The sequence below is a fragment of the Nicotiana tabacum genome, chromosome 6 (genome assembly GCF_000715075.1).
Source record: "Nicotiana tabacum cultivar K326 chromosome 6, ASM71507v2, whole genome shotgun sequence".
NCBI classification, from domain to species: domain Eukaryota; kingdom Viridiplantae; phylum Streptophyta; class Magnoliopsida; order Solanales; family Solanaceae; genus Nicotiana; species Nicotiana tabacum.
The window spans coordinates 182,290,969-182,310,100 of NC_134085.1; the positions used below are offsets into that span (position 1 = coordinate 182,290,969).

Genomic DNA, 19,132 nt, shown 5'->3' on the forward strand with positions numbered 1-19,132 from the left:
ACAGGTTTAAAAGAAGGAAAGAAAATCAGTTTGTAGGCCGACTGGTTATTACCATAAAAAGAATTAGTAAAACATTGAGTAAATAATAGAGTCCAAGTACAGAGATACACTTGTTTTGGGGAAAAGATTCAGCATGGCAATAAGTAGGGAAAATGATCATTCACTTTAACAGGCGAGTAAAATTAGAGTTCACAAAAAGAGAAGTTTTTAAATCAGTCCCAAAATTGAGAATCAATCAAAGAAGGGGCCTCATCATATAAATAGAGTGCACAAACGATGGACATGCGAGGCCAAACTATTGGCAAAAGAAACAGCATGCAATAGTAGCACAAAGTTAGTAGACAACAAACATTCGAAGCATGATAGTCACGTAGGTCAAGTTTCATTGAATCAGTAGTAAAAAGAAAAAAAAATAGAGTATCAGAAGCATGCAAAGGGTCAAGTGAGAAAACCCTTCTGAAAAGCATAGTCGAGTTTCAAAGATAGTAAGAATCCAAAATCAAAAGAATCACATAAAGAAAAGAGATGCTGAAATAAAGGAACTTCAAATCAAGTCAGGTATTCCAACGAACAATTTCAAACCCAAAGACATAGATTTTTCCTTAATAACATTCAAGATTAAAAGATGATAAACAAATAAATTGCACAAGCAATGCAATTTAACTTTAAAAGTACTAAATAAATTTGTAAAAATGTACAAAAAATTATTTTAGCTAGATTTTGGCATAAATATGAGAATCTAATAAATGAATTACCAAAATGATAATTTTGGAAATATTATTGGTTTTTTATGAATAAAATAAGGGAATAAATTGGTTTATAAAATCTTTAAAAATTAAGATAAAATAATAAAATAATTGGACATACTTATATATGCATACATATGCTATTTTGAAAGTATTTTTCATATTAAAATATATAGGGAAAAATTGGGTATCAACACTATCTTCTTTGGATCAACCTGAATACCCTCAATGGACACCTCGTGTCCCAACAATGCCATTGAACCGAGCAAAAACTCACACTTGGAGAACTTTGCATAAAGCTTCTCCTCCCTCATCTCTGCAACACAACCCCTTAAATGCTCCGCGTGCTCCTCCTGACTACTCAATAATACCAGAATATCATCAATGAAGACTATGACAAATGAGTCAAGATAAGGCCGGAACACATTGTTCATCAAATGCATGAATACTGTTGGGGCATTAGTAAGCCCAAAAGACATCACCAAGAACTCATAATGACCATATCTGGTCCTGAAAGCTGTCTTGATAATATCCGAGTCCCTGATCTTCAACTGGTGATATCCTGAATGGAGATTAATCTTGAAGAACACTCTCGCTCCCTGAAGTTGGTCGAATAAATCATCAATGCGAGGCAAAGGGTACTTGTTCTTAACTGTTACCTTGTTCAATTGCCTATAATTAATGCACATCCTTATTGTGCCATCCTTCTTCTTCACGAACAGAACCGGCGCACCCCAAGGTGATACACTAGGCCGAATGAACCCCTTATTAAGGAGTTCCTAAAGCTGCTCCTTTAACTCCTTCAACTCCGCTGGTGCCATACGATACGGTGAAATAGAAATGGGCTAAGTGTCTGGCACCAGGTCAATACCAAAATCAATATCCCTATCCGGTGGCATGCCTGGAAAGTCTGCAGAAAATACATCGGGGAAATCCCTCACAACTGGAACAGAATCAATACTGGGAGTCTCAGCTCCAACATCCCTCACAAAGCTAAATACGAAACACAACCCTTCCCAACCATACGCTGGGCCTTCAAGAAAGAGATCACTCTACTAGGAACACAATCAGTCACACCTCGCCACTCGATCCGTGGAACACCCGGTATAGCCAATGTGACTGTCTTAGCATGATAGTCTAGAATAGCACGACACGGAGATAGCTAATCAATGCCCAAAATGACATCGAAATCCACCATACTCAATAATAATAGATCCACTCGGGTCTCCATACCCCCAATAGTCACCACACATGACCGGTACACACGGTCTACAATAATAGTATCGCCCATCGGGGTAGATACATGAATAGGTAAAGCAAAAAACTCACGGGACGTACCTAAATAATGAGCAAAGTATGATGACACATAAGAAAAGGTGGGACCAGGATAAAACAATACAGAGGCATCTCTATGGCAGACTGAAACACTACCTGTGATGACAGCATCTGCCTGGAAGTGCATAGACTCGGGCCTAACTGCCCCATTATCGACCTCCCCCTCTGGGGCGACCCCTAGCTGACTGACCTCCACCCCTAGCTGGTTGGGCGGGTGGTGGTGAAGTAACTGGCATTGACGCCGATGATTGACCCCTCTGCTGAGATGAACTAGCAAAACGACGAGGACACTACCTCCACATGTGACCCATCTCACCACACTCATAACAACTCCTAGGTGTTGGAGAAGGGGATTGAAGGGAACCTCTCACATCGAAGTGACTAGCAGATGCACCTGGCATAGAAGAGCCCTGAACTGATGGAGCACGGGATGAACTCTGAGCTGGAAGGGCACTAAGTGATGACTGGATCTGGTGAGAACTGTGATAACCATGACCCGACGACGCCCCACGATAACCTAGGCGAGCTGGCTGAGCCTGCCTGAATGGACGGCCTCTGCCGTGCTGAAACTGGCCCCTCGATGGAGCACCACTATAACTACCAGACCCTCGATGCCTCTTGGCCTCCCTTTCCTCTCGCTCCTGGCGACGAACAGACTCAATCTCACGGGCGATATCCACAACCTCCTAGAAAGTAGCACCAGTCACCCTCTCCCTGGTCATGAGAATACGGAGCTGATAAGTGAGGCCATCAACAAACCTCCTGATCCTTTCTCTATCTGTCGGAACCAACCAAATGGCATGACGAGCCAACTCAGAGAACCTCAACTCATACTGCGACACAGTCATCTCCCCCTGACGCAACCACTCAAACTGTCTGCGACGCTCCTCTCTACGAGACTACGGTACATACTTTTCCAGAAAGAGAACGGAGAACTGCTGCCAGGTAAGGGGTGCTGCACCAACAGGCTTATGCCTCTCAAATGCCTCCCACCAAGTGAAGGCAGCTCCAGAAAACTGATAAGTAGTGAAAGCGACCCCGCTGGTCTCCAGAATACCTGTTGTACGAATCATCCTCTGACACTTATCTAAGAAACCTTGGGCATCCTCGCCCTCTGCACCACTGAAGGTCGGAGGCTGAAGTTTACCAAACCTCTCTAACCTGCGCTACTCGTCCTCTGGCATAGCAGGAACTACATAATCTTGAGCAGCTGCAACCGGATGGGCTGGATGTTCCTCCGGTGTCTGCACTCCCTGAACCACCAGATCGGGTGTGCGGGCGACGGGAGTCTGAGAGCCTCCCCCTGCCTGAGAAGTGGTTGTGGCAGTAGAAACAGCGGTCGCCTGAGCAAGACTCGTACATACGGTCAATATCTAAGCTGAAGTCTCCTAAAGACACGAAATTACAATGGACACTGCTGGTACCTGAGCGGGTGCTGCTGGAGCGTCTATAGCCGGGACCTGATCCTAAACTGGGGCGGCTGGTGGATCTGCAGGTGCTGCCCCAGCTGCTGTATGGGCTACACCTCTGCCCCTACCACGGCCTCGACCGTATCCTCGGCCTCTAGTGGCTCCAGCTGGTGGTATTGGTGGTCGTCTATCCTGATCGGTAGCGCGTGTCCTCACCATATGTGAGAGAATAGAATAACAAAAGTTTAGTTCTCGGATCAACAAATTCGCACGACAAGAAATTCAAGAATATAAAATTTTTCCTAAAGGTTCTACAGCCTCTCGAGGATAAATACAGACGTCTCCGTACCGATCCGAGAGACTCTACTAAACCTGCTCATGACTCGTGAGACCTATGTAACTTAGGCTCTGATACCAACTTGTCACAACCCTAAACCCAACCCGGTCATGATGGTGCCTCTCGTGAAGACAAAGCCAGCCGACTCACTTCCAATTCTCTTTAAGCAATTAAAATAATAACTACTAAGTCTTTAATCAGAAATAAAATCCCAAAATAAGCATTTAACAGTATAATTTGCGAAAATAAAAGCCAACACAGCCTGACATCAGGATGTCACCAGTCATGAGCATCTAAAACAATACTATCAGTCTGAAAGTCTACTCCACTACTAAATAACTGAATCAGAAAAGAAATAATATAGAGGGAGGTTGCACTGGGTCGCGATTGCATAGAGGTGAGGAAGTTGTTGATCACGAACGCGTAGTGAAGGTTGCGTTCACGTAGAGTTAAGTGGAACAGGGGTCTTGGATGAAAGTTGTTCATCGCAAACGCGGTGGCTAGTACGCGATCGCGTAGGGTCAGACGCTTGAGCATCACGTTCGCATGGGATGGTACGCGTTCGCATAGAGTAAATTTTTGGAACTGAGGATTTGTGCTTCGCGATCGCGAAGGATGTTTCGTGATCACGATGAAAGAAATTAGGCCTGGGCAGAAGGTTTAAAAGGTCGTCTTGTCCGCGAAGGTTGGGTTTATTTCTTCCATTGTTGGTCATTTTTGGAGCTTTTTGAAGGAGATTGAAGAGGGATTCAAGGGGAATCACTTGGAGGTAAGATTCTTGGACTAAAAACTCGATTATTATGTGAATTCCACCTAGTAAATCATGGAAATTAAGCCAAAAATTGAAGAACTAGGGCTTGAAAATTTAGACCTTTGATTGAGGATTTGAAGGACCATTTGAGGTCGGATTTCAGAACTTTTGATATGTATGAACTCGTGGGGAGATATTGATGTAAAAATTATCGAATTCCGAGTCGTGGGCCAGGGGCTCGGGTTTTGACTGATTTCGGGTTTTGTGCTTAAAATCGATATTTTTCAATTAGAATTCATTCGTTTAGCATAATTTGATGATAAAAATCTGAACTTGGTAGATTGTGAGCACTCGGAAGTTGGTTCGAGAAGCAAGTGTGTTGCAGAGTAGCTTTTCGGGTTAGTTCGAGGTGAGTAATGATTTTAAATGTTGTTCTAAGGGTATGAAACCCCGGATTACACAACGTTCGGCTGTGTTGAGGTGACACACACGCTAGATGACGAGCGTGAGGTCGTGCTCCGTTGAAGATTGTGACTTAGTCCATCCCGAATGACTATTTTTCTGTATATTTGGTAGCTAATTGTTTGATATTATTATACTTTGGGCTAAATGTCATATTTGGGCTTCGTGCCAACTGTTTGAACCCTTAGGGGATCATTAATGATATTTTCCTCACTGTTCGATTTCATACTTGTGCTCAGTCATGTTAGATCTTTCAATGTTTTCAAAACTCAGCTATGTTAATCTGTTTTAGAAACATTAAATGATGTTTTAAAGGTATTTTGAGCTGAGCTGCATATTTTTACTCTTGCCTGAAGGGCTTATGAGATTCTAACTGAGTAAGGCCGAGGTCCTGTATTGTGAGGATATTTTTGGGTCGGGCTGCACGCCGCAGCAGTGATACATTAATTATGATAATGAGGCCGAGGGCCTGAGATTGTACGCCACGAGGTGGCTTGATATTGATATGAGGCTGAGAGCCTGTTTATGATTCCACGAGATGGCTTGATATTGCGCTTGGGCCGTAAGGGACCCCTCCAGGAGTCTGCACACCTCCAATGAGCGCCGGTACCCATTGTGACATGAGATATAGCCCGAGGGGCTAGTATTGTTCTGTGATATTGCCCGAGGGGCTGATTTGATGTTATTGTGCCCGAGGGGCAGTTCTTATGTGTTTACCATTCCTAGTTGTTTTTCCTATCTATTGTTGACTGCTTAAAAAGGTATTTTTATGAGATTTCATTGTTAAATTGTGTTACTGATTTTGTCATGCCTCTGATAGCTAAATGTTGTGTTTAACGTGATTTTATATCGTTCAGTCTTCATTTATTCTTATTACTCACTGAGTTGGAAGTACTCGCTTTACTCCATGCACCTCTGTGTGCAGATTCGGGCGCTACAGGTCCTACTACTGAGGGTTGACAGTTCCAGCAGATCTTCAGAGGTTTACTACGCAGCTGCTTGGCGACTCGCAGCCCAGTGCAACCTCCCTCTATCTTATTTCTTTTTTGATTCAGTTATTTAGTAGTGGAGTAGACTTTCAGACTGGTAGTATTATTTTAGATGCTCATGACTTATGACACCTCGATGTCGGACTGTGTTGGCTTTTATTTCCGCAAATTATACTGTTAAATGCTTATTTTGGAATTTTATTTCTGATTAAAGACTTAGTAGTTATTATTTTAATTGCTTAAAGTGAATTGGAAGTGAGTTGGTTGGCCTTGTCTTCATGAGAGGCACCAACACAACTGAGTTAGTTTAGGATCGTGACACATGCAAAAAACATGAAAGAGAAAATGGGGAACGTTGTTTTGGCAGAATAGTACTGAAGAGAAGAAAACAGTATAGTAGAAAGTGGGTTAATATAAGTGGAACAGATAATAGGGTGATTTGTTACTATATTTGTTATCATAAATATAAAAATCAAAAAAGGAAGAGAATAATCTTCTTTGAGTCCCAACGATGGCAACAATAATTGCCAGTTTGCCACCTAATCTGAAAATGTAATTATCATGGTAATACCAACTCTTTTATCTCCTCCTTTAGTGAATTTGAGTCCGCCTTCATATAAATGCCACAAAGCCATTTAACCCAAAAAGAATCCTTCTTCAAAACCGGTTGCCATAATAGTTTTCTGCAACGCTATTCATTGATGGCTAAAACCGCCTAAAAATACTATTAATATAGTGTAATATATCCGTTTTGAGTCAAATTCGCACGGTTTACTTCAAAAAGACCTCACACTATTAAGAGTATCCAACTCCTTATAAGTAATTTATTTTCTTTTCTATTTTTTATGCGAGACTTTATACATATATACCCAACAATATTTCCCTTGAACAAAGTTTCACACGATCCATCACTATTTATGAGCTAATTTAAAGATTAATTGCGTACCACCCACTTGATCTTGAGTATTTACAGTCACCGAAATCCAAAGGCTGGGTATGCATCTTCAAAGCTACGGGTTGGCAAAGGTACTTAGCTGGACCCCACGCCACATGCTGCCATATCTGTGGTTTCGCCAAACCGTTGGGTTTAACTGCAGATATTCTTGTTATTGTGTTCATACTTCCCGGTGAAATACTCACTTAATTCGAGGGCAGTCTAGCTCAAGGATTAAAGCTATACATTTTATTTAGTTTGCTCCATTGATATTTGCAGTTAATTCCATTGTCAATTTACGTTTTCTCTCAATTTATACTAAGTGAATCACGTGTCCTTAAAATCATAATATAAATTCAATTGTTATCCGTTTTTACGATAAACAGAGTGAAACCTTATACATGTATTTGAATGAGGGGTTTAAATATTATCTATTTGGGTCAAGAACCCTAGCTTGACTTTGTAGTGATCGTGAAGATTTGGGTGAAATCATAAGGATTTGATCCATGGATGATATCAGAACTAACCCCAAATTTCAACAAAATGCAACTCTCTTCAAATTGCCAATAAATAGCTGCCAGGGTTTGCCAATAATGTGACATGATCTGCCAATGGTGCCTCCAGCCCTCACTTTCCCAACCCCATTGAAATTGGCCAATTGGCCAGATAGACTGCTCCGCATTCACACAACCATCACTTCAATCGCAGCTCAACTAATGTGGACGGTACTCAGCCGATAAACTACATTGAACTAGCAAGAAATTTCATACCGACAATCATTTTCTGCATATCAACTGCCAAAAGCTACACAAGTTTCATTTAATGTTGCCGAATAACAGATTCGAACAAATATCTAATAAATTGAATTATCGTGGTTGTGTTGTTACTTGCGGGTGTTGGGTATGAAATCTCAAAATATAGAAATGAAAGAATTCTGTATCAAATAAACAATAGAGTTAGTAGAATTTTGTTAACGGGTGTGCCTTTAAGGAATGGAATTCTTAGACTAATTGAACAGTCATGAACAAAAAATATACAGAAAATGGACAGAGCAGATTATGTACATAATGTACAATGTACATATAGCAAAATACTTGGATCCTTTACATCGTTCTATATTTTCCTGATATTATTTTGATGAAGCAGATGAACAGAGCTCCGACCTCGCTCTTTAGCCTTGTCAATCGTAGATAGAAGTACTGCCAAAAAGTCTTCTGCTTGGTCATTTGATGCGAAAACCAAATTGGTCTGGAAAAGCGGAAGCGAAGTTCGAGGATTGTTGTTCCATCTCTTTCCCCTAGTTGCCCAGCTTCTTTTTTGCGAAATGTGATTCTGCATTAGCAATGCATCAGAGCTACTTCCCACAATATGTACTTCATCATCGTCGTTATCAGCATGGATTACACTATCTATCCCGATTTCAGTTTCTACCAACCACTCTGGGTTAGCAGGCACTCCTTAAAACTCGGGCTTCCCATAATTTACTATACTGGAGCAGGAGACAATTAATATAAGCCGCTCAGTGAGGACAACAAACTTCCCATCATGCCTAAGAGCTTTACAAATTACCAACATTTCGTCTTTGAGCATAATATGGTCGTCAGCCTCTCTAAGAATAGATACTCCAATTGCTTCTTCCCAAGAGTAAGGCCGCAAAGGAAGTTCTCTAGTTAAATGCCTTGGCAATCGGACCCTAAAGCGATGAGATCCCCGATTATGGAGTTTGCTCCGATTTCTGATGCTTTGTGCAGTTTTGCCGGTGATATCAAGGATACTGGCTGCTGGTCTTGCCACAAGTCCCGTCACTCCAACAGCTATGCCTGCAAGAAGAAATATGTTTTGAAGGCTTGAAGCTACAATAGTCTAAATTAGCAGACAGAATTCACTTCCCTGGAGGTTCAACTTCGCTGCAATAGAGACCAGAAAAATAGCATGGATAAACTTGATACCTGAGAGGACTCCTGGAAGGCCATGTCTCTCTGCCCCTTTAATAGGTGATTGTAATAGACCTGTCAGACCCTGCAAATCAAAAATTGTCACATGAGAAATAACGAGACTCGAAGAAGCTATTCTAAAGCCATGAAGAGTCAAAATGGAGCTAAAAGAGGAAGTGAAACAGGCTGCTACCATGGGAGCTAAGAAACGAAAATAACATACCTCTAAAAATTCATTTATCACCCCTTTGCTATGGGAGGATATTCCCTTTTGCTGCCTTTCCATACTTCTAACAGCCTGGTCATCAAAAGTAAATGCCACAATACCCTACAAGATCAAATGAATGAACATGTGGTCAGATAATATAATATATAGAGCATGAAAATGATGTTTGATACAAAAGTACCTTGTGTGCAGCTTTGCTGAATTGGGTGGCAGCATCACTTAAGGCATACACGGTGTTACTCAAAAGACTAGAGGTTCCTTCTGCCATGCCTTTAATAAATCCTGCACGAGTCTACAGAAAGAACTGGGCTTTATATCTAGTGGGAAGGCTCTGCAGAAAGAACTAAGCTTTATATCTAGTGGGAAGGATAAAAGATCAGGTAATGCATAAAGTACCTGGAAAACACTTTGAACAGGAGCAGACAAGAAATCTTTAAGGCCAAGACCCATGCTCCTCGCAAACCCCATAGGATTACCAATAACTCCTGCTGAACCAAATACCTGTAGCGAACAACACTATTTCAATGCCCATGACCACTAAGAAGACTGAAGAAATGTACTTTGGACCTAATTCAACCCCAAAAGCTTGCTAATGAGGGTGAGGATTGCCCAGGACCATATAAGAAGACAAAGTCCACCTCCCACAACCGATGTGGGACAAATTAACACTCCCTCACAAGCCCCAGCGTGGACAACATAATATGGGGCCCCAACATCGGGTAAACCAAGAATCATGGGTCTAACTCTAATGCCATGAGAAGAAATACTGGATCATCAGGCGCTGGGATTTCCCAGGACGATACAAGGAACCCAAGTCCACATCCCACAACTGATGTGGGATAACTCACTATTGCAAGAAACAAGTCATTCAGTTTACAAATGAATAACTATCAGATTTGCTAATAATTCATTGTTTGGCTCTTCAAATCATTTACCAATATAAAGCAAATGGACACTTCCATGAGATCAACACCAAGAAACATATAACAGGGAAGGTTATTTCATGAACCATAACAAAAAGTATGACATTACTACACTTTGTTTTTAAAAAAAGCAGCATCGGATTGTTTCCTGGTCTAAGAGCAAGTACAATTTCATCCTCCCTCGGTCCCATTTTAGGTGATGGTGTTTGATTGGGCACGGAATTTAAGAAAGAAAGTAGGAACTTATGGTCTATAACAAACCATAGACATTTGTGAGGTATATATCATCTCAGTAAGGGTAAAACTGAAAGTTTAAAGTTAAAATGCTTCCAAATAAAGAAATATGTCATTCTGATAGGGATAGACTTGAAAGGAAAGTGTGCCACATAAAATGGGACAAAGCGAATACTATATTAAGCAGAGAAATGGATTGAAGCTCAGAAGCATTTTCACAAAGACTTATTACTGTTGAGCTTGAGCTATAGCCAAAGGCATTTTGGATAGTTGATTGTAATAAAATTACTATGATGTGAGGGTCTGGGATGCCGAAATATAGTGAAAAATTTGCTAAAAGCCAGATGCCATCATTGGGTGTTACAACGATGAAGATGAAAAATGGGGACCAACAATGAGGTACTGGTACAATTTTCTTGACTAAAACATCATAGAGTTCTGTAAACAACTGTGCAAAAAGATAATCAGCACACAGAGTATGCAATCTAGGTGGTACCTTGAAATCAGTTATTTTAAAGTTGGATCGCTAATCGATCAGTCTATGCACAACATTCCAAGTTTCTTTTGATCTACCCAATTCAAAATGTTTTTTTCGTTTGATACATAAGATAAGCCCTTCGCCCTTTCTCTTTACCCTCCATTCCACACAGCTAACGGAATCCTAAAGCAGACCGGAAAATCTCTGGAATGCCAGCAAAGACAGAAAGCGTCAGCAACTTTTCCACCTCAAACCAGAAAACCAGTTGAAAATGGGTGGCAATATTTAGAATCTCTACTGAGCAACTTTGACTAATATTGGAACTACCTCTCTTTACTCTCCCCTTCACATTAAACTACAAACTGAATATAATGAGACTTCTTGAAGCTTGTGTAATTTCTTTGAAGCTCACATTGATGCATGATCAGATATATAGTGTAAGCAAAGCCTACATTCAGCTCCTCAACATTGTACTGGGATCTGAAATTCTGGTAGATTTTGATACAGAAGTCAGAACTGGGATGTTCTAGCCTCTGATTATTTGGAGATAAATTCATTCTCCATCTCCCCATCTACTGAAGGAGGACCAGAGTTTTTTAGTGGTTAACTACGGGAAGATAGTCAAGGTGTGTAGACATTTACCTTGTACATCTCATGAAGAAATTGTTGTGTGTAATGCTCGATTAGTATCTCTTGAACAGATTCCCAGCTAGCAAGCTGATGTGAAAGGATTACTTGTTTAAGGTGAATTTGTGCTCCCTCGATATCAGCAAGTGCCATAAGACCCCTCTGCAAAAGTGAGTGTCATATGACTTGAGAAGCACATATATAAATGAAGTTGCTGAGCGAAATTATAAAACAGTATTGTTCTATGATGGTTTCTCAAGCTGACTGTTAGAATTAAAAATACGTTAAACATCTATGAAACCATCAAATGTTCCAGCATCCATCATATAGCCTTACATGTATAAGAGATTCTCCAGATGTAAGCACACCATATCGAAGCAACCAGGGACTGCTTGAGAAACTATAGAAGAAGTTCAACGTTATAAACATACAGTAAAGTCACATGAAAACACAATATGAATTTCAATTACCTTAAAGTCAACTTCAGCGGAGCCACATCAAACAACTCAACATAAATCTTCTTCTGCCTTTTGGCAAGAAGGTGAATCTGTTGCCACGGGGCTCCAATTGGAACTATTATAGGTAGCAGAGAGGTCCTATCACTGCTTCCATGAAACACAGGAATCTTAACTGAGTAGCATTCATTTACATTTGATTTCTTCGGTGCCTGATCTATGGAGTTAGAGATGTTCATAGTAAAAACACCATCAAAAAGAGGATGCTCCGTTGAATTAGAGTGCTGTAACGCTCTGCTCTGCAACCTTGACGATAAAGTTTTAATGAAATCAAACAAACTCAAGATCACATACTGATCAAGTTCAAGATGAAAATCTGCTACTCTGCAAGAAAATAGACTTGTCAGGCAGTGATACAACAGAATAAATGTCGATAGAGTTTGGATTTTACAATACATTTGAAAGGAAGCAGTTACAGACCTTAGACTTATGTACTCGAAGGAGACTAGTGACAGATATCTATTATTCCACTTCGTCACCACCAATGAAAGTACCGGTTCCCGTGAGCTCTCCAGATCTGTCCTTACTCCACTAGTAATCGTCTTACTAACATCAAATGATAAGATAACAGGGTAAGGTGTACACGTTAACTGGTTATCAATTTGCAAAGAGGTGATTTGAAAAGAGAATCTCTGTTGATCTACACTCTGCGTGAAATCAACTGTAATGTCTCTTGCACAAGTGAAAATCAGTTCCTGCAAAAGAAATGTTGTAGTATGACAACTCAAAAGAATTTTGCATTGAAGCTTGCAATTTAATAATCTTTGATTACAACAATTGAAGGTACCTCTGGCATAGAGCTTATTAGAGAGATACCAACATAGGGAATGTCCACCAATATTCTCTCTTTGCAGTCAGAAGAATTTTCATGCTTCAATACATGTTTATTTCTATCTTTGGACTGAGAGATGTGTGGAGTCTTCATACCACTCAATACATGGCAATTGGAATCAATGATGCTTAGAATCTGTATTTGGAAAATATAAACTGTCACTACAAAAGAGAAAGCAAAACAAAGATGGTATCTGACTTTTGAAGCATCATCAATGCACCTTGACTGCTCCTTCAGAATGGACAGAAACAATAAGAGTTCTTTGAGGTTTCTGAAAAAGGTAAGCAGAAGTCATGTGTAAGCAAGGTAACAAGATTATCATATAAATGAGTGGAGAAATGTTACTTACGGTATCATATACAATATAATAAAGAGCAAATTGTGATTAAAATAAAGAGAATGATAAGTTTACTTTCTTTTGGAAAAAAAGGAATGGTTAGGTTATTAAACTTAAGGAAAGCACTAATAGATGAAAGCAACATAAACCCACAAAGCAGTATCTGTTCTAGATCAATACAAGATTGTAGGTCTTTCAAGACAACCTCCTTTCATGTAATTTTAGGTCTAAATCGTCTCCTTGTAACACCTTCACTTACTATGGTTCCAAACCTAAGAACTGTGCATCTGGAGGTCTACGCAGGATGCGACCAAACCATTTCATACGACCTTCTCTTATATTATCTTTAACTAGTGATATTTGCACCATCTGCTGAACTTGGTCCTTTTAATCTTTTCTAATTTTCTAAGATCAATCATCAATCTTAGCATCTATATCTCTAGTTGACACTCATATTGTGGATATGGTGGACTTTGGTGCCTAGATTACCTTTTGCTGCAACGACTTTGATGCAGCTCCCATCATTTTTTGTTTTTAAGAATGTATCCTAATTTATTTTCCAGAATTGAATGGTTTGGACATTCTTTTAGCAGAAGAAATAGTTTACTAAAAGACAACAAGGAGGTTAGAAATAAGGAAGGGATCTGTTTAATAGGCAACACGAATTGCACTCTAGTCCCTTTGCAGTTCAGTGTTAGGGTTTTAAAACAACCTGGAAAATGCAGTTCAATGGCTATAAACAGCTTGAATTTTGAAAAGTAGGTATCAGTAACCAACACTTCTGTGTACTGATCAATATTTCAAAGCAAAGCTTCAAAATTGAAAAAGAACATCAGCTTAGTAATTTGCACAAAAGCTAGATTTTGTCAAGTACAAATTGACTTAAAACCACATATTTATACCTTTATATAAACAGATTATCCAAAATTGATTTTTATTATTTTGTTATATGCGTATAAAATGTGTATTGGACGATATTTAATCTCATTGTCTCTTACTTAAAATTGGGTAGCTCTAGCAAAATGAATTGAGAATTTTCTTTGTATATTCTAGTTATGGATCACAAACTATTTGATTTTCTCGGGATAAGTAAAAAAATGAATTCATCAATCGGTAACAAGATGATGCAAAAAAATTATAATCATGTATAGAGCATTAAGTTTTCAGAGGATTTCCAACAATCTTAAATCATACACCATTTTTAAGGTCAAGAATTCATTCTCCAACTTTTTAAAACTGATAAATGGTCCACATATGTGAAACCAAATACCCCCTAAATCATTTTCTTTTAATAAGACATTTAAATGAATAAAAGTATATGTCCTCTAACATCTCAAGTTTTCAGATGAAGCGTGTACACTCAATTTAACATAGTATCAGAACAAGCAGATATCCAGGGTTCAAGTGCCATCAATTATTAAAAGAGGATTTCACATCCATAGCCAAAGAAAAAGAATGCCCCCTAAATTATTCTTTTCCATTTTCAAAGAGAGTAGAATATACTCCCTCTGTTTCAATTTATGTGAACTCATTTGACTAGGCACGAAGTTTAAGAAAAGATAAGACTTTTGAACTTGTGGTATAAAATGAGGCACATATATTTTGTGTAGGTATAAATCATTGCATAAAGGTAAATTGTTTCCAAATAGGAAAATAGGTCATTCTTTTTGGCACGGACTCCAGGGGAATATATTTGTGCGGCTATAAATCATTGCATAAAGGTAAATTGTTTCCAAATAGGGAAATGGGTCATTATTTTTGGCACGGACTACAAGGAAATAGGTTCACATAAATTGAAACGGAGGGAATAATATATTTTGAAGAGCTCTCTCATCTTTGTACTTTTCCTTTTCAACTAATCGATAAACTGGTTGTAGCTCTATGTCAATGCCTTTAAGGCATCCATAATAATATACATAGCAAAAATTTGATGGCCTTTTGTACAACAACAACAACAACAACAACCAAGTGGAAACCCACAAGTGGATATGAGGAGGGTAGTGTGAACGTAGACCTTACCCCTACTCTGGGAAGATAGAGAGGTTGTTTTCGATAGACCATCAGCTCAATAAATATAAAAAGAAACAGTAAAAACAAGAAATATCAACAAAAATGGCCAGAAAGATAATAACAACAAAAGGCAACAATAGCAACAAGTTGTAACAACAGAATACCAAGAAACCGAGGCGAAAGATAATAGAAAAACAACATGAATTACTAGCAATCTACGGCAGAAACTACCAGAATAATCCTAAAACCATCGGTTCGGAACAGAAATACGCTCGACTAACTACTAACCTTCTACCCTAATTCTCGACCTCCACAACCTCCTATCAAGGGTCATGTCCTCAATAAGCTAAAGTTGCGCCACATCATGCCTAATCACATTCCCGATACTTCTTAGGTCTCCCTCCAACTCTACTCCTACCTATCAAAACCAATCGCTCGCATCTGAAGCATCTGAGCTTCTCATCTTCACATGCCCGAACCATCTCACTCTCGCTTTCCGCATCTTGTCCTCCACGAGGGCCACTCCCACCTCTGGATATTTTCATTCCTGATCTTATCCAACCTGGTATGCCCGCACATTCATCTCAACAACCTCATTTCTGCTACTTTCATCTTCTAGATACAAGAATTCTTTACTGGCCAACACTCTGTCCCATACAACATAGTCGGTCTAACCATCATTGCGTACATTTGAGCTTCGGTGGCACATTTTTATCACACAAGACACCGGAGCTTCCACTTCATCCACCCTGCTCCAATGCGATTTGTGACATCCTTGTCAACCTCCACATTCCCTAGGATTATAGACGCAAGATGCTTAAACTTTCCTGACTTGGGATGACTTGCGAATCAAGCCTCACGTCAATGTCCGTTTCCTCCGTCGGGTCGATGAACCTGCACTCCAAGTATTCTGTCTTAGTCCTACTCAAATTGAAACCTTTAGACTCTCGAGTGGGTAACCAAACCCCCAACTTCTCGTTAACACCACCTCTCGTCTCGTCAATCAGTACAATGTCATCTGCAAATAACATACACCATGGCACCTCTATTTGATAGACTTTCTTGACGAGCAAATATTTCTGACTGAATTAGGTTATTGGTGTATATTCGTCTAACTAGTTCTGAGAGTAGGAAGTGAAATTTAAGGTAACATTATTTTAGAATTATTAACTCCAGTATAAGGGTGGGAAGTGGCCGGGACCGCGAGCTAAGTGTGTTAAATGGGCTGGGACTGTTATGCCCGCTAGAGGTGGGCTCGTGCCGATCTCATGGGCCGGTTCTTAGATAGGAACCGTTAGGACCGGGCCCGTTTGGCCCGCCAAAAGACCGTGACTAGACCGGTCCCTTGGCAGGCCAAACGGGCCCAACGGATATTATTTTTTTTAAAAAGAGTTGTTTGGCTTTTGAAAAAAGGAGCCATTGGGGGTTAAAAAATAGTCATTTAACCCCACCCCAAACTAATTTTTAACCCCAAACTTTTTATTATTACACTTTTTTCCTATTTTCTACTATAAATACCCCTCATTCTTTCATTTTTCTTACAAAATCATTATCAATCTATCAAAATCTCTCTCTAATTTTTTTCAATACTTGCTACAATTGTTTATCAGCATCAGTGGCGTGGAAATGACTCTTTGACTTCCAGTGTACAAAGTGTTAAGAAAGATTGGATGTTGCTTAGTCGCTGCTCGCGCACGGAGCTCGCCCCCTCACTTCCCACTTCCAAGAGAGGACCAAATCGAGGACTCGAAGACTTAGACGGAAACCCCTTTATATCGCTCCTACAACAGAAAGACTCAATCAATAGCCGTATAATCAAGCTAAAAACAAATATAAATATTCGAGGGAGGAAGATGCTCTCCCTTACGGTCGAGTTACCGAAAGTACGGTGGAGGTTGGTTGAAGATGATGTTACGCGGCGTTCAGAACCAGTCTTGAAGTGAATGAATTAGAAAGAAGTAAGGAAATGAGACGACTCTTTCTTGAACTATATCATAAACAGATCTTCCCTGTATACATTATTATGCACATATGCATTCGGGGTCGTTTGGTTGCCGGCTAGAGTTATGTATGTATTAGTTATGTAGGAATAAGTAATGCAGAGATTAGTTATGCATGTATTAGTTATGCAAAGTTGAATTATATTGGGAATACCCCCTCATTCTTTCATTTTCTTACATAATCAATATCAATCTATCAAAATCTCTCTCTAATTTTTTTCTGTACTTGCTACAATTGTTTATTTTATCAAAAAAAAAATGAAAAAATTGTGAGGTTGCTACTATTGCTTACTTTATTCCAAAAAATAGTCAAAAAATATTGAGGTTATTACAATTTGTGAAAAAATTGTGAAGTTGGTGAATTGAAGTCTTCAATGATAATCAATTTTCAACAAGTTGTTCGTCAATTCGGTAAACTCGTTCTAACTCTTAAGTGTTAATATTATAGTTTTGTTTGTTTTATTTATTTGCTATTACTTGATTAATTAAGATGTCTTCCTTAAGAAATATTTTTGGTAAAAATAAGAATAAGGGAAAATCCAAAATTGGCGAATCTAGTGGTATTGTTGTTCCTCCTCCCCTGCCCCCGGCTCCCCGAACCATACCACATACCCGTCCTACAACTTCTATTCTTGATACCGATAATAGTTTATTACAATTTGGCGAGACTGAATCTTGTCATATTATTGCACCCGGTGAACATTTAGACCATGAATTAATGAATTCTGTCTATTCTAATAATTATAATACTATTGATGAAAATGATTATGAGAAAATCAATTTTGATAAAACTCAACCGGACGATGATACACCTACTAGTCCTACTCCTGTTGTTGATCCAACTAGTGATAACGCCGCTAATCCAAATGATGACCCATCTGATACTCCCGTTGTTGCCCCTACTTTTTCTAGAGAACCTACCAAACGGCAGGAAACATCTCTTGTTTGGCCATTTTTTACTCAACTAGTTCCCAAAAATAAGGCTAAGTGCAAAACTTGTGGTATGCAGTTAGCTTTTAAATATATTGGATCGCGGTCGGGGACATGATCTTTGGCTAGACACATAAAAAACACCCTAAAGATAACGTTAGATATCAACGTCTGAAAGCTCTGGCCGAGGGGAAAAGTGTACCTAGTCCTAGTCAGGCTGACCCTAGTACCGGTCCAAATCAATTTCAACCAGAAAATAACATTGTTTGGTATTTTATATTGTGATAAAAAAAATAACGGAAGAATTGGCAAAATTAGTAACTGTTATCTCTAATTTCAATTTAACTTTTTTTAAAAAAAAATTACTGCTTAGCCGTTGGGACCGCGAACCCGGCACGTTTAGCCCGGCAATGAGTTCATGGGCCCGGTCTTGGGCCGGTTCCTACAAAAAGCACATTTAGCCTGTTTATCTAAGTACTGGGACCGCGGCCCCGAGACCGGCCCGTTTAGGGCCCGACCGGCCCAATTGCCACCCCTACCCCAATACGGACATTAGATATTTTCTGTTTTGCATTACAAATCAAAAATATCAACAGCTAGCACCAAGCTATACCAATAACAAGAACATGATTCTTGTCAAGTACGAAAAGAACTATAATGAATACAAGCTATACTTAAACATTACAAACTGAATTAGAGAAAGCGAAGTACCTCGGGAGTCATGGATAGGTATACAGGTGCATAGTCTTTCACGTCATCCAGAGCATATGATCCTATAACACGTTCACCCGGAACCTGCAAAATCCAAAGAGAAACCTTACTAACAAAAAAACGTGAAATAATCATTCGGCTTTAAATATAGCAAAACATACCTCAATAGTGAGACGATGAGGATAGCAGGGTTCATCCCATGCATAAGGGCAAGAAGTGTAGGAATGGACCATAGTTTCAAAAGTTTCGCACCTTTGTTGGTAAACACGTAGCCTCTTGAATAGACAACGAAGGGAAAGGGTGAATTAGCCAAAGATCATAACTAAATTGAAAATCAAAAATTTGTTATGCTAGTCGAAATTCTGTGGAATGAGCAAGGCTCGTAACATTAGTGTTGATTAGCATGATATAA

At 39.5% G+C, this 19,132-nt stretch overlaps 1 protein-coding gene across 4 annotated transcripts in view; it reads right to left on the reverse strand.

Moving 5' to 3' along the window:
- Window positions 1-7,890: 7,890 nt before the first annotated feature.
- Window positions 7,891-19,132, reverse strand: part of LOC107781582 (intermembrane lipid transfer protein VPS13) — an 89,555-nt gene continuing 78,313 nt past the window's right edge. For 3 of the 4 annotated variants that reach the window (XM_075256080.1, XM_075256079.1, XM_075256078.1), the window contains exons 36-48: window positions 18,882-18,995; window positions 18,721-18,804; window positions 12,953-13,003; window positions 12,688-12,867; window positions 12,321-12,595; window positions 11,856-12,224; window positions 11,722-11,785; window positions 11,401-11,547; window positions 9,520-9,624; window positions 9,305-9,415; window positions 9,121-9,225; window positions 8,913-8,982; window positions 7,891-8,783 (exon numbers count right to left, since the gene is read on the reverse strand). In XM_075256080.1, coding sequence (XP_075112181.1) covers window positions 8,422-8,783; window positions 8,913-8,982; window positions 9,121-9,225; window positions 9,305-9,415; window positions 9,520-9,624; window positions 11,401-11,547; window positions 11,722-11,785; window positions 11,856-12,224; window positions 12,321-12,595; window positions 12,688-12,867; window positions 12,953-13,003; window positions 18,721-18,804; window positions 18,882-18,995 — 2,037 coding nt within the window. In that variant the 3' untranslated portion in view covers window positions 7,891-8,421. The remainder of the gene's footprint in view (window positions 8,784-8,912; window positions 8,983-9,120; window positions 9,226-9,304; window positions 9,416-9,519; window positions 9,625-11,400; window positions 11,548-11,721; window positions 11,786-11,855; window positions 12,225-12,320; window positions 12,596-12,687; window positions 12,868-12,952; window positions 13,004-18,720; window positions 18,805-18,881; window positions 18,996-19,132) is intronic. The other variant, XR_012711014.1, reaches the window with a different exon arrangement.